The 24,271-nt window shown below is 38.7% G+C and overlaps 1 protein-coding gene across 2 annotated transcripts in view; it reads right to left on the minus strand.

Moving 5' to 3' along the window:
- PLCB1 (phospholipase C beta 1) overlaps positions 1–24,271 on the minus strand; it is a 694,965-nt gene that overhangs the window by 48,258 nt on the left and 622,436 nt on the right. The window contains exons 28-32 of one of the 2 annotated variants that reach the window (XM_059039234.2): positions 20,984–21,060; positions 20,789–20,878; positions 20,262–20,319; positions 19,578–19,664; positions 9,264–9,390 (exon numbers count right to left, since the gene is read on the minus strand). In XM_059039234.2, the coding sequence (XP_058895217.1) occupies positions 9,295–9,390; positions 19,578–19,664; positions 20,262–20,319; positions 20,789–20,878; positions 20,984–21,060 (408 nt within the window). In that variant the 3' untranslated portion in view covers positions 9,264–9,294. The remainder of the gene's footprint in view (positions 1–9,263; positions 9,391–19,577; positions 19,665–20,261; positions 20,320–20,788; positions 20,879–20,983; positions 21,061–24,271) is intronic. The other variant, XM_059039231.2, reaches the window with a different exon arrangement.

Raw genomic sequence — 24,271 nt, forward strand, 5'->3', positions numbered from 1 at the left:
CAGGCGACCCATTCCCTTTCAATTGACTCTGAGTGGCTGGCACTGCCCACTGCAGTCCCTGAGCTGCCTGCCCGTGAAATGGTTGTCATTTAAGTCACAGTGGAAACACTTCCCCAAGCCACTCTCCCTGGAGGTGTAGGAGCTGCTTTTCCAATGACAGCGAGGGGAGCTGTCCTAGCCTTTCTAACTATTAAAGGAAATAGACAATTTCCTTAGAGTTGCTTAAAAATTCCAGCTCCCTGTAGGGTTGGTCTTAAAAGTTTCTTGCATGAATCAGTCTCTTTGGGTAAAGTGCAATCTTTCAAAGATGTCCTTCCCATTTTTAACTTCCCAAGATGGTGGTTAAGTCTCTACAGAACTATGTGTCTTCAAAGTGGGAGAAGAGAAGGTGGCAGGTTTCCCTTACATCATCCTCACAGGTCTCTACTGTGAAGGGGCTGTTCTAAAGTTCTCCATGGACAAATGCCTACTGGGCATTTGGGCTGATTGATTGGTAGCCACTGCTTGAGTCCATGGTCTGGCCCAATGGACCTGGCGGGACCTGTCTTGTTCTTAGGCTTCCACCGGCCCCCTCACCACAACCGTTTCCCATCACTGGGGCACTCAGGAATGCTCCTGTCCCTTCTAAGGCACACACATGTGAGCCCTGCCCAGAATCTTCCAGAGTTTGGCCCAGAGAGTAGAAGTCAGAGAGGTACATACAAATCTCACCTCCTGCTCTATCCTCTCTCCCTTCTTTTCCCCACAATTCCTAGGGTTGGAAAAGGCAGGCTCTCTGCTTCCTCTTGTCACATCCTGAGTGCTAAGGTGGGTGTTTAGTAAGGCTTAGCCCTTCAGGCCTGGAGTTAAAAAAAAACTAAAGAAATTTAGAGAAATCCTTTCCTCTCTTGAAATCTCACTTTTGTAAGATTTCTGCCCTGCTAATGAGGGTCTTCTCCTTAAGGGAGTCCCAGCCTTGCCTTTCCTGGAGCTATGACTCCACCAGGGCGGGGTGGGGTGGGGTGGATGGCAGAGAGGGAAGGAGGAAGCTTAAAAGGAAAAGAAAATATATCAGCTTATCATGTGCAAAATAATTTCACTGCTACACAAGGCGGAGTGAATTCTAATTACAGGATGGTAAATGCAAAAGTCTCTTGATCTATAGATGCTTTCGTGTGGCAGCCATGCAGGCTCTGTGCCCTTCTGGACCAGCTCTGAAGATCACAATCAATGTACTAAATAGAGAAAACAACCTAACCTTTAAACAGTGTGCAGAGAAGCTCTTTATTGTTCTTGATAGTTCTGGATAATTGATGTTGCATACTCATTAAGATATTGTCCTTCTGCTGAATACTGATTCACCAGAGGAAAACACAACCCCACCAACCAATAAATGGGTGAAATCTCTTTTTCCCCATTCTTCCCTGGCAATCATTTTATTTCATAATCTCATGATAAACTAGAGTGGACCATAGGTTAGAAGTACTCATTCATCTCTCTTCAAATTGGTTTTCCCCTGATTCCTGACATCACTCATTACTATTTCAGATTTCTTCTTCTCTTCAAGTCTGGGCTTCGAGAAGAGCGGTAGGTAAGCTATCTCCTAATCTACTGAGTCCTGTAGACACTATGTATCATTGCCTTCATAGGAATGCCTTTTATTCTTCTTGGTTTCCCTCCCAACTCACAGGTTGTACCTTTTCTGTCCCTTTCAGGCTTTTTTTCCTCTCTACCAGACTTCTTAAAATGAAGAGTTATTTGGAACTAAGTCCTGGGATCCTTTCTCCTTTCCCTCTCTATGCCAAGGATTTTATCCATCCTATGCTTCAATTCAACCTAGATCCATGATTCTCAATTTTTTGTGCACGTAAGCTACACCTACACCTGGAGAATGGGTGAAAACTTCAAGTCGCCTAATCTTTTCTGCTTGAACATCTTTTTCTCTCATCACCCTCATAACAGCCTCATACAATATGATGATGATAAAGGAAATCATAAATGAACATGGTTGTAGTCAGAAAGCAAGAGGTACTGGGGTGTCAATTTGGAGTGAAAGGTGTGGGCAGGCACTGAGTGCTGCCCCTCTGTGACCTCAGACAAGTCTCTTTCACCTCCTGGGCTGCAGAGTTTAGAGAACACAGGTGTGGCTTTATTGTAGTTTTAATAAAAGATTGAATGAGAATTGGCATTTCATTTTCAAAGCCTGAGCCACTTTTTACTTGTTTGGAATAAAAGCAACCTTGGAGAGAAATGTTTCCTACAGAAAATAAAACTTCATCTGAAAACTATTATTTACCCCAGCAATTTTCTATTCTATTTCCTTTATTGTTACTTAAAACTTAGCAGAGAAAAAAAAATGGCCTCTTTAAAACAAACAAGGAAAGTGTTAGCTAAGTATTCGCTGTGGGGTAGTGTTAGCAGTGGGAGGGATATTATGTTACAGCAGAGGCAATTTTAGGATGGAAGACATTGCTGAATGGGTTAGAAAAATGATGTCAATGCTAGGCTTAGGTTTGAGGAGATTTTCTGTTGCCCACTCCCAAAGTATTTTATATATGCTGGGCTTGAGAGTTCATAGGTCAGCAAGGCAGCACTGACACTTTCTAGTGGAAGGAACCTAGAAAAAAAGGTTTTAAAAAGGTAATAAATTATGTTTCTGTAGTAAGTTTTGTTTACAAAGGACAGGTAATAATGTTTGCAAAAGGAACTCTGCACAATTCTGGGAAAAACCTATGCCATAAAACAGTAAGGTTTGTGCCAGTGGTGTACTGGTGAATGTTGAATACACTGTTCTCCTAGGGGAAAAAAAGAGCCTGGTTTGTGGCATTTGTTGATTTCCATGCAAATTTCAACCTACCAATGTGAGGACCCTGAACAAAGAGTTAGGAAGAGGCCTGTGGTAGGAATCCATTGCAGTGACCCTACAGGCACCACAGATGTAAATTACCTCCAGGGCACAGGCAGTAGTGAAATGTCTTAATTAATTAGCAGTGGTGAGTTTGGGATATTTGTTACCTTTGGTTTTATTTATTTATTTATTTATTTATCTTTTTAAAAAATTGAAGTATTATTGATTTACAATGTTGTGTTAGTTTCAAGTGTATAGCTAAGTGATTCTGTTTTATATGGATTCTTTTCCCTTATAGATCCCTTTGTTTTTAGTATGATTTGTTTAATTGTAAATCTATATAATTTACTTTTCAATAGTGTCTGTGTTTAACAACTGGCTCACAGAATTCCTGGAAAATTTAAAAAAGAGTTCCTCTGAGCTAGTATGACCAGCTCCAGCTCATCAATGGTTTGTCCTCAGAGAATAAAGAAAATTATTACTGTTTGCTTAAGGAATATTTAATTACATTCGAGTTCTAAGAGGTGGGCACTTTGCTTTAGATGTTTTTTAGCTTGTTAATTTTCCAGAACTCTATGTTATCTATTAATAGACAAATAAAAAACAAGGATTAGAATCATTGGATGCTAGTTCAGTAGGTGATAGTTTTCCATATATGTGTGTGAGCTGAGTGTGAGGTATATATCTCTTTTTCTCAGAGGGAAAAAAAAACAGAGAAGAAGATATTTGCTTATTGAAACATGTTTTATGAACTGAATTGTGTCCCCTCAAAATTCATATGTTGAAGCCTCATTGTATGTGACTGTTTTTGGAGATGGAACCTTTAAGGAGGTTAAATGAGGTCATAAGGGTGGGACCCTAATCTGATAGAACTGGTGTCCTTATAGGAAGAGGAAGATACACCAGAGTTTCTGTCTCTCTGGCTCCCTCTCTGTGCATGACTTCAGGTCAAAGGCCATGTAAGGACACAGCAAGAAGGCACCACCTGCCAGGAAGCAAGAAGCCTCACAGAAACCACCCTGCTGGCACCTTGATCTTGGACTTCAGACTGCACAACTGTGAGAAAATAATTTTCTCTTGTTTAGGCCACCCAGTTGGAGATAGTTTGTGATGGCTGCACAGACTAACTAATACAACATGTGAATTATGAAATTACATGCAATTCCGCAGCAGTAATGTGATCCTTGCACCTCAGGCTTTGTCACAATGCCATGAGGAATTCCTTCCTACCTGCTCCTCTGCTGGATAAACTTCTACTTCCTCCTGTAGGTCAAAGGTTACCAGCTCTGGGAAGCTTTCCTTGGTTTCCCCAAGAAGAGTCAGCCCTTCTTCCCCTGTAAAGAGCTCTATTATAATAATGATCATAGTGTTCGGTCCCAATACAATTCCTCTGTAGAAAGGTAAATACATTAGAAATTTAGATTCAGCATCTTTTCTTCCTGGGCTGCCCATATGTTAGCCATACCACTGTTACACTTAAATTTAAATGAAATTAAATATTCAGTTCCTCAGTTGCACTAATCACATTTCAAATACTAAATAACTACCTGTGGCTACTGCATTGGACTCTCAGACTTGGAACATTTCCATCACTGCAGAAAGTTCTATTGACAGGGTTGCTCTAGACTGTAATTTGAGGTGGGGGGTTGGTAAGGTTGCATCTTTTTACATCCTTTTATTTTCCCAGCATGCAGCCTAGTGCCTGCTATGCAGTAGCATTCAATAAATATTAGTTGAATTAAAGGAAAAAATTAACACTATTTATCTAGTTGTAGCTACTTAAGCATTCATGGTTCCTAGAGACCACAGAAATGAACACACATATAAAAATTTATTTTTATTACTGACAAGTGAAAGAAAACTAAGCAATTTTCATCCTCCCTGGGATGAGAAAACCAACATGCAGAATTAAGATATAATTATAGAATTTCTCTCTCAGGTGTTCATGTAGCAATCTATAGTTGTTAACTCAGAAGCACAATATCGATTCTAATTTATTTTTTCTAGGTCATCTATGCTCCATTGTTCTGTAACTGACCCTATGGACTCATTAAATCTTTCAGCATGATATTCATGCAACCTTATTTAATGAGTCCTCCAACACCTTGAATTCTCTGGATCTCATACCTATTATTTTAGTGGCAAACTTCTGAGTTTAATTAACCGTATTCTTCATGGACTAAAGGAGATCATAAAAAGGTCACCCAGTGGGTACACTACTCCCTGCTTGCAGACAGCCTCTTTGTTGCCACATTTAAAGATCTTCAAAGAGATACAGAATAACCCTGGGGAATCCCTTTAGGTATTTAGATATTCTACCTCTTGGAAATTTTTGTTTCTCGCTTAAATCTTTCACACTTTAGTCCAAAGCAGTTCTCCTCACTCTAATTCCAGAGCAAAAGGAGAACAGGGTCATCTGTCACATGCTCTGGAGAAGCCCCTTTCTGTGCTTTAACTGAGACGTAGATACAATCTAAAAGGAGATATTGCTTCTCCAAATGTTCCCTTGGATTTCCTAGTAACCTCAGGGTAAATAGTAGGGCTGAGTAAATATTCTTTGAATGAAAAAACAAAAGCCATAAAAATAATTCCTTAAATACAAATAGACCACGGCACAGAGCCTAGTGTGGACCCAAACTTCTTTCTCATAATACAGGACAGGACTTTTCAAGTGGGAGAAGTAGGTGTTAGTTAATAAGGATGCTGTTCCAGAGCTGGGGGAAGAGAAGGATTTAAGAGGGGAGAATGTGGAGAGAAAATGTGGAGGGAAGGGGATCTCAAGGGAAGCTAGCCCACTGGGTCTCTGGTTGAGCTCCGCATCAGTACACATAAGCTGGGTGCCTGTGAGTGGAGATGTGAGGGGAGCAGGCAAGTCAAGGTTCGGAGGAGGTGAGAGTGTCTGACCTCAATCCCGATGCTTCACACAGGGGACCAGTGCATGTTCAGCATCTAGGGAAGAAGGTTGTGTCAAATCCTTTGAACCCACCCATGCAGGCACCACCATGCCTCAGAGTACCCCATCCGCTTGGCAGTGCTTTCCCACTGGATGCGGTGAACACAGAAAACAGCTGCCCACCTCTCAAGTACAGGCTTTCTGGAGGTAAGGTCTGTTTTCACTGGGCTGGAAGTTTTCTAACATCTAGTCTTGGGAGATGTTCTTCTCTCAGATGTTTGTTAAAACAAGTGATTTTGAGAAACTTGAACATCCTGCCCATGATGGTTAATTCCTTTACTCCTGTGACCAGTTTGGGGGCTAAATCCCTGGCAAGATTTGGCCATGATCTTGTGGAGGCCAGAGTGTGTCACCAGCAAACAAAACAAGCTTTGTTATATGTGACAGGTGTCTACCCCTTCTCACCACTCAAGAGACCTGCTTCCTTCAACAGAGAGGCTGGGAGTCTCTCCACTCTACATATGAGTGTACTGAGGCAGAGATGGTGGACCCTTATTGCTTGCCTGCCCATGAAATGTGAGAAAGTGATCTCACACCCCTGACAACTAGATCACAGAATCATAGCTTCTGATATTTACTGAGAAAACTGAAGTATACAAAACATGGGGTCTCCAAGGTTTGGCACTTCTTGTATAACTTTAGGAAAGTAATTAACCTTTAAAAACTTTAGTTCCCTCAACTGCACAATGGCAAGAATAAGATGATACATGTAATGTGCTTGTCAACATAGTAAGTGCTCAGTAAATGCTAGTTGTTCTTGTTTTTATTATTTAAGCGTCAGGAAAAAAATGTTAATGTCCTTCTATGGCCTTGAATTGCTCTTTATTTGTTTTACAGATTGTAGGAACTGTGGTTTTCATGCATTTGTACTCCCTACTGAAATAGGTATAGCTTAGAATAAAACAAGCACTAATACTTGACATAAATTTATGATTTTTCCAAAGCTATACCATTAGCGTTTTTAGAAATTGGTCATTTTATTTATTTATTTATTTATTTTTATTACCATTATTTTTGAAATTGGTCACTTTATAGCTCTTTACCTAAAGGTTAATACATATGCACAATGAGCAAACATCCCTTTTTGTTTTTTTTTAAAATCTCGCTCTACAGTAATTTGTATTTATTAATAAATAGAAGTTACCAGAGTTAAAAGTATGACTAAGCTATTAAGCTTCACCTATTAATCTTTAGTTGATAACAAGGAATATATTTTCATCCCCGAAGGTTTGCATTCACAATTTAAAAATGTGAAATTTCAAGTATTTATATGATGAGTATACTTGGGATCAATTTTATAGTAAATACTCATTCTTTTCTGGCAAATGTGTGATGGCTTTATGTACAATTACTTTTTATTCATTCATTTTGTTTTCAACTTTAGTCTATCAATGGAGATGTTTAAGGTATGGAAGGAACCTTTGGGGAAATATTAAATTTGGTATGAAATATACTTTCCATACACTGCTATACAAGAAGAATATTTTGTTCTTTTTCAAATACAAAATAGTGTAATTATTTTTTTTTCTATTTTAGCAATGATACCTATTTTTCCATGGAAAATGTGTAACTGGTTTATTTTTATGTTGTCTTTTTATATGTGGGAAGCTAAAGGGGTCAAACTAACTATGTGACTAAAGAATTTTTTATAATATCCAGGTATTGTGGGAATATCTATCTCTTTTGAAAATAATTTTTTGCTAAGTAGGAAGGTCAGTTGACATTCTGAATGGAAAACAAGTTGTGAACCAGCCATCACAAGTTTGATGGAGTACAGTGACACAAATATAACCTTTACGTCTCTATTGCATTTGTTTTGAAAGACAAAACCCAAGTCATGTGCCTAAGCTCCACTGTCATTTACTTCTTCTGAGAGAATTCAATACTCTACCTGCGTTGTTAAATGTTTCACAATAACTCTCAAAAATACCAGGACAGGAACAGCAAGTGCAACAAAACACAATCTGATGATGCTTATAATGGATGACTTAAAAGGTAGTCTAAACATTGATAGCCCAATGAGGAAGACATCTTCAAGGTCTCCCTGACATCTTCCTGGGGAAATTGATAGTACTCGCCCTTCCTCCACCCCACCTTCCAATGTGAGTTTTATCACAAGGTCACCACAGGGATGAGATCATCACCGTTGGGAGGACGTGGACAGAATTCATAGCTAAAAGCTAAGGGCATGGCTTAGCTCTCAAATGACATTATCTACTTCTCTTTCTAGTGTAACAATCAATAGTACAAAATAAAAAGATATCAAAGGGTCAGGCTCTTGATTAGGCAAAAAAGTTAAAATACAATAAAACACCATGAAGGCAGCTTAAAGCTTTTCCTTCCAGGTGCTCCAGCCAGGAGGAAGGAATGTACTAGATCCCTGCTAGTCAAACGTGGTCCCTGGAGATGTGGCATCCAGGACATTCCCTGGGAGCGAGTCAGAAATACAAATCTCAGGTGCCATCCAGACCTCCTGAATCAGAATCTGTATTTTCATAGGATCTCCAGGTAATTCATTTTTTCATTCAAAATGAAAATAATTGAGCTAGAGCATCACTGTATGTGGCAATTGATATAACGGATGAGAAAGAACTTACACCTCTTTCTCAGTAAAATTGTTGTTTTCACTAATTCTTCAACATGTTTCTGAACTGCACTGCTTCACAAGTCAAGTGCTTGAAGACAAAAACATTATAAATCTCACTACAACCCTGTTTTCAATATATCAGAATAGAAGTTTGTTTTTTCATAATCACTATAAAGCCCCTTTTCTCCCTGAAATATACACCCATTGCAATGGCATAGTCCAGTTTTCTTATTAACAAAGGATGCATTTCCTCTAGCAAGTTAAAATCCTCTTTAATTTTCAAGCTTCAATTTGCTCTAGCCAGCAGCCCCTGGCCCAAGCATCCCTATTGGTTAGATACTTTCAATAGCTCTTGATTCTAGAGAATCAGGAACTTCTTAACTCAAAATACCGTGTAGGAATACAATGACTTTTACTGTAGTGTTAAAAGGAGGGGTGTGGTAAATTGAGTAGAGTGAGTCAAGAAGACTCCCTGAGGGTTAATTTAATCCCACTGGATTTTAAGGTAATAAGATTGGAAACCAGTACTGTGAGAAGGAGGAATTTTTAAAATGTTTCAAAAGTGGAAATAATAGTGTGAATGTAAAAGAGAAAGATCAAGGTCAAAGGGGAAGCCAGTTTAGCAAAGAGAGAAACAAAAAGACAAATGAAGAAGAAGAAAATATGGAAGAATGGAATTTATGTCAGGAGGAGAGAGAACAATGATGAAGCAATAAATACCTGAGGAAGGCACGTAAAGATGAGGGATGCATCACCCACCCGAACTATAGCAGGAAAAAGATGGGAATGTAAAGAGAGGGAGGGTGAAGAACAAAGGAGCAAGTCCACGATGCCTGTAAACCGGATGGCTACACGCCACCCTTCTCTCAAAAGCGACCCCTCCCATCCTGTCCTACCTGGCCGGAAGGACACCGGTCTCACTGGTCATCACTTGAGAGCTTGAGGGTTGGGGGGAGTAAAGTTGGGGGAAACAGAGGGATCCTCATGGCAAGTTTCCGACAAGAATGAGGAGGAACCGTCCCCCTGTGTGGAAAAAAAGGGAGGCTGTCATTTTTGTGACATTGAAACTGATTTCTGAGTCATCTTCTCTTTCAAATTATCTGTCTGGGAGTTCTCTTGGAGTGCCTTTTAGAATGGAGATTTAAAACCTCAAGCTCCTTTATCTCCTTCAACATTTCCCATCACAAATGCAATGGAATTGGCAATTGAATTCTCTTTGGTTCTTCTCTACCTTTGTAGGAATTAGATGTTAAATATGATCACAACTACTAATTTTGAGAAATTCTCCACAAAATCCCACTACTGTCAAGAAACCTGAGAAAAGACTGCACTGAGTCATGGACAGCAGTTGAACAATGCAGCCCAATGAGTCTGAGCTTAATGGCTTTGCTTTTCTCTCTCCAAGAGAGAGAACTATTTTTTAACACACAAAATTAGTTTCGTTAGCCCTCGACATGTTTCATTCAAAAAATATGTACTGAACACCAACTACGAACCGGGAATTGTTCCTGGATGCTTAGAACTCAAGAGCAGCAGTGAACAAAACAGTCAAAGCCCCTGCTATCGTGGAGCTTACATTCTAATGGCGAGGAACCAACGCTGAGTGACACACTTAAGAAAGAATTCAATGACCTAATGAGAGGTGACAAATGCTATAAACACCAGAAAGTAGAGCGAAATAAAAGGGAAAGGAGATGCCAGGGATGGGAGAGTGGTGGAGGGTGGTGTAAACTTAATAGTGATCATGGAAGGCCTTTTGGAGAAGACAGATTTGAGCAAAGACTTGAAAGACAGGAGAGAGTTGCCCAAGCATACACTTGGGTAATGAACATTTTGGGCAGAGGAAATTCTGTGCAATAGCCCAAGGTGGCACTGTCCTGGATTGTTGGGGCCCAGCAGGGAGCCCAGGATGGCCTGAGCAGAGAATAGGTCAATGAGGAGATAAAGAGGGGTTGCAGCTGAGTGGGGTCAGATCATGTCAGACCTTGTAGACTTTTATTCTGAGAAATATGGGAGCCATGGAAGGGTCTTGAAGAGAGGAGTGGCCTGATTTATGTTCTCAAAGGATGACTCTGGCTGCCACATTGGGAATTGATTTTGAGTGGCCACACTTGGAAGCAGGAAGACCCCTTAGGAGGCTATTTAGAAATCCAGGTGAGAGATGGCAGTGGCTTTGGCTAGGATGGTTTACCTGCAGTTGGCAGCTTAACAATTATAAAGGTGTCCTAACTGCTTCATAATATTTTGCAAGTCCTAGGGTTGCTTTGATTCCATTGAAAACAAAGACCCCTGTAAAACATTTAAGAATAAAAACAGCTCATTTTGTATTTTCCCAAACCTAGTGAAATCCTTTTCAACTAAAGCTAGAAGTTAACATATTTCCTGTTTTCTGTATGTCACAAAAAACATGTACATTCTGCTGGCTACTATCTTAGACATGATTTTCCATATACTAGCATGATTAACTAGATCAAAATCTATTTTGATGCTCAAATGGTTAAACACTCTAAGATTTCCCCCAAGTGTATCAAGGTGTGTGTGTGTGTGTGTGTGTGTGTGTGTGTGTGTGTGTGTGTGTGTGTGTAAAATGGCCATAGAGAATATGTAGTGGAGAATCTATCTAAACTATCAGGAATGTGATGAACTATTTACTATTCTATCATAAATATTAGCAAAAGATAAAACCAACTCTATTGATAAAACTCTTTGAAATATTAAATTATTATTTGTCTTGGTTTCAGCTACAAATTCAAATTCCTTGTCAAATTCAAAAATTATCCTCAGCAAATGATTATAATAAATGCAAAAGCTTGTGTCAATTGATTTTTGTTGACAGAAAAAGTATAATCAGGACTCTAAGTGGTGGATTTGTTACATTAATTTGGCTTTAGGCATAATGCATGGAAAATAGAGAAAGTGACACTTTCTCTGAGAAATTGCTTTCCTATTTTGAACTGAAACTTTCTTCAGCATATGTCCTTTTGCATTAGACTTTTCTCTAGTCTCCACATACTGCTTCATCAAATATTTCAAAGCACTAATACATTTCTTCTTTGGATATTCTACAGGTAAATATTTCTCTTGGTTTGAGTTTGGCCATTCTTCCCCTTAAAATGTTGAAGGTCATAGAAAAATCAGATAGTGGTTTCCTGAGATCAATTAAAGTTTTACATTTAATAATGTGTTTGACTATTTTTGTTATGCTGGTTATACCAAAGCAGGGGTTTAAAAACAAACTAGAGGGCTTCACTTGTGGCACAGTGGTTGAGAATCCACCTGCCGATGCAGGGGACATGGGTTCGTGCCCCAGTCCGGGAAGATCCCACATGCCGCGGAGCGACTAGGCCCGTGAGCCATGGTCACTGAGCCTGTGCGTCTGGAGCCTGTGCTCCGCAACGGGAGACGCCACAACAGTGAGATGCCCACATACCGCAAAAAAAAAACCCCAACAAACAACAAAACTAGAGATACATTTGGAACAAAACGTCTAATGTGTGTTGGTAAAATTCATATAAATTGTGCATAATGACAGGCACATGGAGTAGAAACAGAAGTAAATCCCAAAGGTTTTGTGGGCTATCCATGGTTGTGGACTTCCAGTTTATGGTAGGAAGGCAGATGAAAGTCAGTGAGATTGAAGTCCATCTCATCCTATCCCTGATGCTAAACTCAGTGCTTGTTGGGAAGACTCAAACCCATCAACACAAACACTGGCTACTCTAGCAGGTTGTGGGTATTGTCTTTGGATCCCCTCCCTTCCCTCTAATACGCCCATCACCATACTCCCATATTTTCTCATCTTTAGGAAAGGAAAATAAAGACAAAAGAGGGGGAAAGAAAGTTAATGGGATGGAGAAAAGGGGGTGGAATCAATAGCATCCATGGGAATCTCAGTTCCAATTCTATTTACATCTCAAACTCGGTTGTCTTGCAGGGGCCAACAGACAACAGAAATCCATGAAGCAGCCTGGGGAATGCCCTGCAGGCCTAAGGAGCAGCCTCTTCTCCGCTCTAGAGATTTGTTTCCATGTTGGATCCCTGTAATCATGTAATCTAATTTTTAAAAAGAAAATAAAATTAATAAGAAAATGTCTGATTTAAAAATAATAGTGTGATGATTTTATAATGTGCCAACTTGGCTAGGTTGGACATAGGCCAGGGTTTCCTTCCTGTATGTTCCCAGTTAGAGTGGGTTACAAGGAAGACTCTCCCAAGAGTTGCAGGGCTGATGAGAGAGGCAGCAGCCACTTTGTAATACACATGCACTGTTGCTGATTTGTTGACTTGTCTTGTTGGGGTGAAGCAGCAACTGGGCCTGTAATCACTTTTCCTTTTCCTTGGGTCTTCCTTTAGCTTTTCTGACTCCTGGGTCAGGTGCGTTTGTGTGTGTGTGTGTGTGTGTGTGTGTGTGTGTGTGTATTCAGCTCTGTGACAGAATTTCAGCTTCTGCAGGTTATCCTAGTTGCCAAGCCCATGCATGGTCTTTTCTTCCAGACTGCCTGCCTGCCTGTCTGCCTGCCAGGGTCCAGCATTAGATGGAGAGATGGCCTTGTGGAGATTGCATAGCCTACCCCCACAATTACATGAGCCAATTCCCTGTAACACACACACACACATAATCTGCTACTGGCTCTGGTTCTCTAGTTGAACCCTGACTGAGACAGATGTTCAAATGATGTCCAAACTGATACTAAATCAAACATTTTAGAAACACTATGTGGGAATTTTATATTTCTGTTAATGGCTGGTTAGGTTATTTGGGCCATCTTTCCACTGAAAACAACTAGAAAAGATGAACTTGATATTAAAAACTATATTCTTTAAAGAAACTAAAAATCACAAAAATTTAAAGAATGATCAGGCCCAAACTCCAGGGAACATCAAACCTAGACAGGTAACAGGCAGGGAAGCTGCTTTTGTCCTGAGAAGCTTTTGCTAATGCTGGATATTTTGAATTTATCTTTTGACAGTCTTCTAGGATGAGGACAAAATTCAAAGCCTACGGCTGGCCAGGAATGAGGAATCTCACAGGAAATTTTCTTTACTATAAGCCAGACACACAAATTGTAGATTTGAAAATAAACCAAGTAGAACTTCTAGAATTACATAAAATACAAAAGCTATATATAATTAACTCAGTGGATGAGTGAAGTAGCAGTACAAACAAAGAATTAGGGAATTAGAATAAAGGTCAGAAAGAAAATTGTCCACAGGATACCACAGAGAGGCAAAAAGATGGAGTATATTAGCACTAGTTAAAAGAGGAGATGGAATAAGAAGGTCCATTTTATTTTATATGTAAATAATGTGATGGAAGGAAATTTTTAGAAAGTGTGATGGAAGCCAATATGCTGACATAATAGCTGAGTTTTTACAGAACTGATGAAAGCTATCCATCCAGCCACCTCAAATGCATATTTATACATTATAGAAATTTGCATAAAACATTAGAAAAATTTCTAAATGCAAGCAAAGGAGGAAAAATACAAGTTATCACCAAAAGAATTACACTAAGACTCACAATTAACTTCTCAATCAAGAGAGACCAGAGGACAGTAGAATCTCATCTTCAATGTGCTAAAAGAAGATAGCTGCCAACCTAAAATTTTATACCCAGTGAAAATATCATTCCCGAATAAAGGTAAAATAAAGACATTTTCAGAAAGAAACGAAAACAAACAAACCAAAACATCCAACGAGTTTACCACCAGTAGACTGTATAAAAGGAACTTCCAAAGGATGTAGAAGACAATGATCCCAAATGGATGATCTGAGACACAAGAAAGAATATCCAGCTAAGAAGCTTGTGAATGAACACTGCCTGTATAACATAGAATAATAATGTCTTATGGGTTTAGAAATCTATAGAATTAAAGTAAATTTCAAAAATAAATGAAGAGGAGAAAAACGGAGTTAAAAAACTGTTTTAATATTTGAGTATTGCCCAAAGGAAATCAAGCATGTCTAAGTTTTACTTTCAAGAAAATAGTGAATGACTATATATATTTTATAAAAGGCAATTATTCACACTGAAACAAAGGAAAAGGAAATTTCTTACACACACACACACACACACACACACACACACACACACACACACACACACACACAAGCAAACCACTGGGTAGGTCAGCCATGCCTTGACAAAGAGTAAAATATAAAAGGTAAGCAGCCAGTTAGCTTGGTCTGGCTTTTAAGAGAGGGTCCAATGGTTGTTGGCAGGGAGAATGCAGTTTCCCCATCAAGCAGCAGAGGATTAGAGTAGGTACAAATGAATCATGGAAAAGAGAAGCATCTACTTCAAATCCCCAAGGTAGTCGCTCCCTGAGCACTGGGAAGGCAGGACTGAAATAGCTGCATTTAGGGTTCTGTCTCAGGACCCAGCGGTGGGTCTGACAAGACTAACTTCATGCAGAGGGATGAGTCACTCATCCTGTTACAAAGTTGTCAGCAGGGAAAGGAGGAAGATCAGTCTATATTCCCCTGGTGGAAGAAAAAATAAAGCCAGTAGCTACATGATGAAATGTTTTTTGGGTAGAAATTAAAATGCCCTAAAGCTTCTTGGAATTCTCTCTTGCTGATGAGCTATATTAAAACAGAAAACCTGTGTGCTAAGAAGCATCAAAGACAAATTAAATGTCAGAGAAAAAGTAAATTACACATTTATCGACTGTTTTATGAGGTTATGGAGACGGTTCATTAAAAAGTCCCCTCAAAAGATAATTCTTTCTTGTAATGAGAGCCCGTAGCTGCAAAGTGATCAATAGACATTGGAATAATCGCAGCAGATTCAGGGCAACTCCTGATTAATGATGTTTCAACATGTTAAAATAAATCTCTTTGAAGTGTTCAGGAAAAAGGCAGAACGTCGTTTTTATAATAAATCAATTCCGAGTTGAACACAACCATAAAAGGTGTGTTTCTTTGCAGCGGCAGTTGGGTCCTTCAGTTTTTTCTAACACCATTTTTACACATAAACTCTTTCCTATTGGCTTGGGCAAACCCAGGTGTGGAAATCCCAAGGAAACCAATTATGTCACTGAGTTGAAAGACTGGTTAGAGTTTATTGCGTTCATCTTAAGGACTCTGAAGCTATGGATTTCATAGCTTTGAACAAAGCTGAAAACAGCATACATTCAGGGACTGAATCAAATATCTCACTGCTAAGAAACATGCAGCTGAACATTTCTCCAGGATTTAGAACTCTACTGAAAAGGAGCTGAGTATTCTCTTAAGGACTTTCTAAATTTCAGGACTTATGTACAGGAATGCACGACATAATTTCATGGCAAACTGAGAGCCAAAATATTTATCTATTGTATAAGTTGCCTCTAAGGATCACCTACTTCCAATTTCTTCAACTCCTTTAAAAATTACATACAAAAGGAAAAGACTCACTGAATCTCTTTTTGAATGGGAAAAATGCACTCTACATAAACATTCACATTGTGGGTCTGGACTAATTTGGTCCCCTACCAAATACAGACCAGCAGGATGGAAGTTCTTCGTCCATGCATGTAAATGAAATGGACTTTTAACCTGGTTTTGATTGAGGCATATTGTTCTGTTCTGTAGCATGATGGTAAAAACGTTTGGAACTTGAGTTAATCCTTCCAGATCATAAATATGGTTGTGTAAAAAGCTACACTTTCAATTAATCTACATCTGTTAACTTGCTCTAAATCTAGCCAGAACTCCTTGCCACTAAAGAACTATTGTCTTTCACAAATTGGATTTTCAAATTTCTTCGGTTAAAAAATTTGTTTATACTTGTTTGTTCATTTTTAAACAAGCAAGTTGTTTGGTTACGAAATGCATGGAAAATCAAACAGATTGTGATCGGGGTTCAGGACAACTGTAAATAGTGACACTAGGAGAAAACAGGAATGGAAAAAGAGCACCCTCCTTGTTTAAGAGGAGGTTAGGAACATAAAACACATGATCACATTAGTTAGAATAAGTGGATAAAGAGGAAGTAAATGTTATAATCGACCGTAAGGTGAAAGACACTGATGAATGGGAAGAGACATTATGCCATATAGTGTATGTTTTTGCCATAAGTGAAAGATTAGCCTTTCTTGGTTTCTAGTTAAAAGCTGCTTATCCCACCTAAAACACACTTGAAGGAGGAACTCTATTCCCCTCATCAACTTCTGGCAAAGTTTGGCATGCTTTCCTCTTCATAAGAAGATTGCAACTATTTTTAATATTACCTACCACAGTGTCAACTCAATTTCCTTGTCCAACATTGAGTGATAGAATAGTTCATAAATTTCTAGATGTCATAAAATCACCCCATCTTCTCTTCCTTCTGACGGAATGGCGCTCACTCAGTTAACCTCTTTTGTAGATACTGCTGGTCATTCATTTCCTTGAGTTGCTCCTCTTTCTATTTTGTTTTTACTTTTGCTAATTTCCTTCATATCTATGTCAGGCTTCAAAGGCTACTCCAATACTGATGTGAAGAGGGATTATTTCAAAGCCAGTGCTGTTCTATTTCCGGTCCACATCCAGTAATTATAGGAGCACAGATAACTGCTCTGCTGGCCTGACCTTTCATTTGCTCAGTTTGCCATCCCGTGTTTTGGTCTTTCTCCACATGACCTACACATGATCTTATTGTTTTATTACATTGTTTATTATTGCTCTTTCTGGTCACAGTCATTTCCCTTTATTAGTCACTGTGTCTTACAATATTAACAGTCATGGTTTCTTATTATATTTTTAAAGTCATGGTTCCAAAGCACAAAATTTTTAGGCCCTGAAGAAAACCTCTCAATTAATGCTTTAGCTTGACGTGGAACCAACAATCTTCAAGGGCAACCTTCAAATCCAGACACAATAAGATTGTCATTAAAAGCAGCCTCATGGGTGAAAAGCAAAGAGAAATCATTGTGGTACCTATTTACAGTCAAAAATAAAGGCAACAGAATGACTACAAATTCTTAGAAACACTTCAGATCTCTTTCTCAGGGGCCAAAAAAGAAATGGAAAATTGCTATACATATGGTAGGGTGCATTCTGTTAATTACCTACCCAACTATTATCTCTCCTCTATTTTTTTGATAAGAAAACATCAGTTTTGTTCAGGTACCTGGTGAAATTGAGGAGAAGGTGAAATCCCTGTACCCTTTTGAGTAAGTCTTAATTACTCTAAGACAATCACGAAAATTACATTATTATGCTCATAATTGGTTTAGGAATGGACATGGACACAATTCTAGCCAATGAGAGGAGGTCTATTGAGGAGATTTAGGAAAGTTTTCCTCAAATCTATAATCAGTTACAAGATGAAGACACTCCTTTTTCTGGCTTTGAATAGTTTTCTGTAAGGTTATGATACATGGAGCTAAGGCAGCTGTCTTGTGACTGTGGGTTTACAGCCTGGGGATGAAAGGCAATAAACTGAGATAACACTGTGGAAATTCTGAAAAATACCCTGATTCTTGATGAGGTTATTGAACCACTAAATTAATTATTCTTCAAGTTTCAATACCTCTGAATTTCCAGTAATGTGACTTACTAAATGATATTATTGCTTAAGCCAGTTTTAATTGGGTTTTCTGTAAAGCTGCTGCTGAACACACCCTGACTGATAAATTATCCAACAGTTATTAGTTCTTCTAATGTTTGGTTATATCCAATGTAGAAATTTACTACTAAATTTGATTTTAATCATGGTGAGCTAGAGCAGTAACATAAAATCTTTGTAGGGTTATTTATCCTGAGACTTATGTAATTTAAACACATTTGTGATTACATTTTATTTATGAGTAAAGTAGTTGACATTTTTGGACAAAAACGAAAACAAAACAAAACTGTGTGGGAATAACAATATTTTCCAGGAGAGATGTTTTAGAAATATAAAAATTGGCTAATGAAATATCAACCATAAGCTAAGTATACCATACCCGTGTACAAAGTAAAGACAAACTGAAATTCAGACAACATGGATTGAAAATGTATGTATTTGAATATGTCACTCATTATTCTTAAGGTGTTTCTGAAATTTCAGCCAAACCTGGATCTTTGGCTCCAAACATTTGAGCATTTAAAAAAAAATAAATCCTAAATGGAAAATACTGCAAAGTCTAAAATTATGTTAAAAGGTATTCTACCTTGCTAATGCATAATCAACTTGAGAGGGTGGCTAAGAATATTTAAATTGTATTTATAAAAAAACATGTATTTTTTATATAAAAATTAAAAACATAACTTTTTATTTATATAAAAAACATAAAAATGAACAGCATATCTCAATAATTATTAATTCTTAGATTTTCACTACTGTTTGAGAATCTATATTCCCAAGCCTAAAAACTTTGTGCTAAAAATATTAAATAAATGTTCTGCCCAATAAATAAGAGCAGAGACAACCACAAAAATATATTTTAAATTAGCCACAAGCAATCTATAAGAAGTGTATTGAACAGACTGTACAATGAAACAAAACTAACATTTGATCTTTGCAGAAATGTAATAGCAGTGCCTTTTAGAGTAGATATTTTAAACTGCAGATGGAAGAACAGGAAGACGGAAAAGCACGTTTTTCACAACAGAAAAATATTCAGTGATGAATCAAAATGGATAGAATGATCCAAAACTGAGATTATGCTAACCTGAAAGTATTTGATTTACAGATATTCAGTTGGTTTAAAGTTAATATTCATGGAATGATTGATTTTGGCCAAATAAGCATAAGGTAATTTTAAAGTGGAGTCCCAATAAACTATTATTATGGGGGAAAAAACACTTGCTTTTTGCTGGTTTATGAAAATATTTTGTTAGATTAAAAACCAGGGTGACTTTGGTACAAGACAACCTCTGCTGGACAGAGTCTGCCATTACAATATTACATCATCTATTTAGAGCTGAAGAAACTTGTCTCTCTTTCCTGGTGGGGAGGTGGTAGTGGTGCGGTGGGGGAGGTATGCTTTAAAAATATCTATGCCTGAGCTACATCCCAGACCAATTGAAACCAAATCTCAGGATCTGGGTTTTGTGCATTTGCAATTTTTAAAGATGACCAGTGATGAGTGCTTACTGAATATTGCTATCAAGATTTTTACCATCATTGAGAAAGTTACATGAGTTTCACATGCAAGAACTGGTCTGAGACTGTGTGAGACATACCTGAACTAGGGAGGTTTTATTCTAATTAAATGGAAAGAAAATGAAATCACTGTGTATTATTATTCCATTCAGTTTACCTTGGGCTTTTCGTCCAGGATCTGCTGACGTATCTCTTTGTGTTTCTCTACGAGTTTTTCTTGCCGTTTACTTTGTGCCTCTTCTAACTATAAGAAAGTTACAAAGAAAGTCATTTTCATCTAAACATTCAAGTTAATGTTTTCAGAAAAAAATTAAAAGCTTTTCAGATCTGTGGCATATGTTTATTTCATATCCTGGTTGAGAACTGACCTTATAAGGGTAGGAGACTGCAAGTATTGAAGCTGGGTGATGGGTACACAAGGGGTGGGAGTGAGATGATCGATGGATTATATCATTCTCATATTTTTGTTAATGTTTGAAAATGTCCATAATACCAATTTAAAAATTAATGAAAAACCTTTGGAGGTTGCCACCTCTCTACCATTGGTGACAACTAAAGGTTCTTTTGCAGAAGGTCCCTTTGACATCATGTTTCTGGGTTCCTGACTCTAGAAATGATTCTTAACATCTATCTTCAGATGAACCTTTCTACATAGAGGTTGGCAATTAAACTTGCAGAAACACTGATTACAGACTGGCTGCTCTGGGAAGTAGCTCTGCGGGGTGCTGGTAATAAAGAGTTACAATGAAGCATGGCTTTTCTCTCCATAGGCTCACATGGTATTTATCAAACATTCATACATGGTTTGCAAAAGAGAGAGAGATTCATCGGTATGGCATACCCTCTTGATGTACTGCACCACCTCCTGGATGTATGACCGGATCATCTCTGTCTTTTCCCTGAAAGCAAATGACAAAGAGATCATTATATGAACTCATCCATCATCAACAAACATGGGAACCTCAGGCTTCCAGATGAAAGTTTACAGAACTCTCAACATCTTTCTTACTGCTGCAAGGAAGGTACCAATCTGCCAGCTCTGAACAAAGGTCAGGTTCCACCCAAAGCACAAGCTCTGTTTTCACTAAATGCCAGGAGGGTTGTCTGACAATAATCAGAAGTGAAGATTTAGCCTTTCCCTTAGGGTGGATCTTTACTCAGCCTTTACCTACAGGCCCTGTGGGCACCTCAATCCTTTATTGAACTGCTCTTTGAGTTCACTATGAAAAACCTTATAAAAGGGATATTCAAAAAGGTTGATTAGAGGAGAAATTTCACAGATGTGTCTTTGTATGGTTGGAAGCTGTTATTCTGATGTAGAATAATCCTCAGGTAAAAGGTGGGAGAAAGGGGGTTCTTTCTACTTACTCTTCCATCTGGCTTTTGTCTTTGGATTTAGCTTCTGTTATCTTCTCCTGCCTCTTTTTATCCATTTTCTTCTTTAATTCCTTCTTCTCTCTGAAGGCAAAATGGAAGTAAAGGGGAAAAATGGTCAAGCAAATAGCAATTGGTGTTTAATACATTTACACACACAAATCCATTGTAATGAGAATGAAGGCTTACTTCTCACAAATTTCTTTAAGCTTCTTTAACTGATTATTCTGACATTCTTCTGCAACATCTGTCAATTTTTGAATAAGCTGAGGAAAGAAAATGCAAGTTGGCTATTTTACATGATCACAAACAAAGCACCTTTTCCCTTCCTCCCCCTCCACATCAAACAAGAGTATCTGAGGTTAGAAAATCTGATGTTTAACAGTAGTTAAGGGACTAGCCTGGTGGTGCAGTGGTTAGGAATCCGCCTGCCAGTGCAGGGGACACGGGTTCGAGCCCTAGTCTTGGAAGATCACACATGCGCGGAGCAACTGAGTCCTTGCGCCACAGCTACTGAGCCTCCACTCTGGAGCCCGTGAGCCGCAACTACTGAAGCCCGCACACCTAGATCCCACGCTCCACAACAAGAGAAGCCACTGCGATGAGAAGCCCACACACCACAACGAAGAGTAGCCCCCACTAGCTGCAACTACAGAAAGCCCACACACAGCAATGAAGACCCAATGGAGCCAAAGATTAATTAATTTTAAAAAAACAATAGTTAAAATCATTCAGACATCTTACATAGGCAATAAGGACATAATTTTCAACCATTACATTATCTAGGTTTTAATATGAAATTCTTCTTCTTATCTGTTTCTAATTAAACAGGATTTCTTAAATTATTGGGTTAGTTACTGCAGCTTGTCTTTGCCAAGTACAAAGACAACGAACAGTGTGGGCCCAGGTACCAATCCCCACTCTATGACTCACTACAACTATGACTTTGGTCATGGAGCCTATATTTTCTGAACCTACATTTTCTTGGTTATAAATGAGATAATAAATGCCTTTATATCTTGGAGGTACTATGAAGCTTAAAATAAAACTGAGTGTGATACAAATGTAAGATGTAATCAACTGTAAATTATAATTCTAGGTTTCCAGCTTTCATTCCTTGCTTAATTGCTTCAACAATGACATGAGTTACCCATCTTAGAAACTGATGTTTGTGTCCTGTGTGGGTAACTTCCAAGGAACACTGGAAATTCTCTTCTGTGCTACCATTTTGAATTTTGAATACATTGCCATGATAGCAATTCTTTTATTGTCTTGCATCTATTTTCTTATCAGACCAAGCTTCAAGAGGGCAGTGACTGTGTTTTCATATCTTAAACCCTCCACACAATTTCTAGCCTTCAGTAGGTGTTCAATAAATGCTTGTCAATTATGAGGGTAATTGTGCCCTCCAGTCACTTCTCTTTCTTTATTCTACATGAAGAATTTATGGAACCTTCTGCCATTGCTCAGGCAGCAATAGCAACTGGACTCAACCCTTCTTACTGGAGCATCAAATAGATGGTGTGGACTTCCTATGAAAAGTCCATTCTGTTCCCCAGAGATGGAGATTCTCACATACAGCAGACTGAGTTATATATATATATATATATATATGTGTATGTATAGTAGCTATGACTGTACCAAGGCAGTATAATCATAACACTAGCAAACGTTAATTGGTAATTTACACATACCAGGCATAGTTTGAAGAGTTTTAAATGTATTAACTTATTCAATCCTAAGAATTGTCCTGTGAGGTAAGAGCTATTGTCCTCATTTTACATATGAAGATACTGATGCACAGGATTCAAGTTCTGGGCTCGCATACTTGGTGGTACTTGGCAGAGCTGGGTACAAACCCAGATAAATCAGCCTCCGCAGCTTGTGGCCTTCACCACTCTCCCAAGCTGCCTTTTGTTGTGATTTTAGAAATTGTTTTAAAAACCTCTTCTTTTAGGACGGGAATAAATCACAGACCTACTAGAGCATGGACTTGAGGAAATGGGGAGGGGGAAGGGTAAGCTGTGATGAAGTGAGAGAGTGGCATGGACATATATGCACTACCAAATGTAAAACAGATAGCTAGTGGGAAGCAGCCGCATGGCACAGGGAGATCAGCTAGGTGGTGTGTGACCACCTAGAGGGGTGGGATAGGGAGGGTGGGAGGGAGGGTGAAGCAAGAGGGAAGAGATATGGGAACATATGTATATGTATGACTGATTCACTTTGTTGTAAAGAAGAAACTAACACACCATTGTAAAGCAATGATACTCCAATAAAGATGTTAAAAAAACGAAAAAAAAAAAAACAACCCTCTTCTTATCTAAGAGAATAAAAGAAATCGAGGGAGAAATTCTCTCACATAATTACCATAAAGAATCCACATTAACTTGACATTAACATGAAATTTGATGCACTCATTTGTAAAGTGGATTAAATCTGAACAAATATTAACTGGAGCTTGGGCCAGCAGAAAGCTTATTTGAAATCATTGAAAATCATTCAAAAGAGGTTGCCTGATCATGGCTGTCACAATTAAAGAAATCATGAAATATTGCAGTTTAGTAATGCCATTTATCAAACCATCTAGATTTAAAATCTCGCTGTGCAAAGACTCTGACCTTTTTCTTGAGGATTCTCACAGCACCTTCACCTCCCCGGAGGACCTTTCTCCTCCCCTGTTCAGCCTAAGGAGTTACAGAGGGTTATCAGGGGAGCCCCAACCTTGGCGGCAACATCAGACTCCCTTGTGAGCAACTTCTTAAAAATGCACATTCCAGGCCTGTTTCTAGGCCTATGGACTCCACATGTCTAGGGTTAGGGCCTGGGAGTCAGTGTTTTCAAAATCTCCGCAGATGATGTGGATTCTTTGCCATATTTAGGGAGTCTCAGTGAGCTCGCCCTCCTTCTATAGCCACTGCTAAGCCTCCCAGGAAACTTCTGAATTCAGTGACATTCATGCTTCTGTTTCCATGTTCTCATCTCCATCATTCACCCTAGTCAAGAATCTTTTCTTGATTATGGCAGCACCTGTTCACATTTACAGCTTTCCTCCCCACTCCTGCCCTCTTCCGCAGCAACATCAACATCCAGGCAATGAAGTCACTGAGCTTGAGATCTCCCAGCCCTTCTACCCACTTGATTCTGAGTTTTATTTCCATTTGTTTTCAGCCCCCACGCAACTGCCAGCACCAACTTCCCTCAAGGTTCTGCAACAGTTTCCTGTCTGCTGCATCCCCTGGCCTTCCTTTTTGCCCCTCCCTTGCACCATCTGCACCTGTTTTTTATTCTTCTCAGAACTAATTCCCACCTCCTTTGCTCCCAGAACACACACCTTTATCTAAACTATTCAAGTTAGCCACACAACAAATATTTATCAAATGCCTACTAAAGACCTGACATTATTCTGGAAACACTGAGCTGATTTATTGGCTTTCTAGATCTTGCTACTCAAAATATGGTCCAGGAGTCAGCAGC

Source organism: Kogia breviceps, chromosome 14, assembly GCF_026419965.1.
Source record: "Kogia breviceps isolate mKogBre1 chromosome 14, mKogBre1 haplotype 1, whole genome shotgun sequence".
Lineage (NCBI taxonomy): Eukaryota > Metazoa > Chordata > Mammalia > Artiodactyla > Physeteridae > Kogia > Kogia breviceps.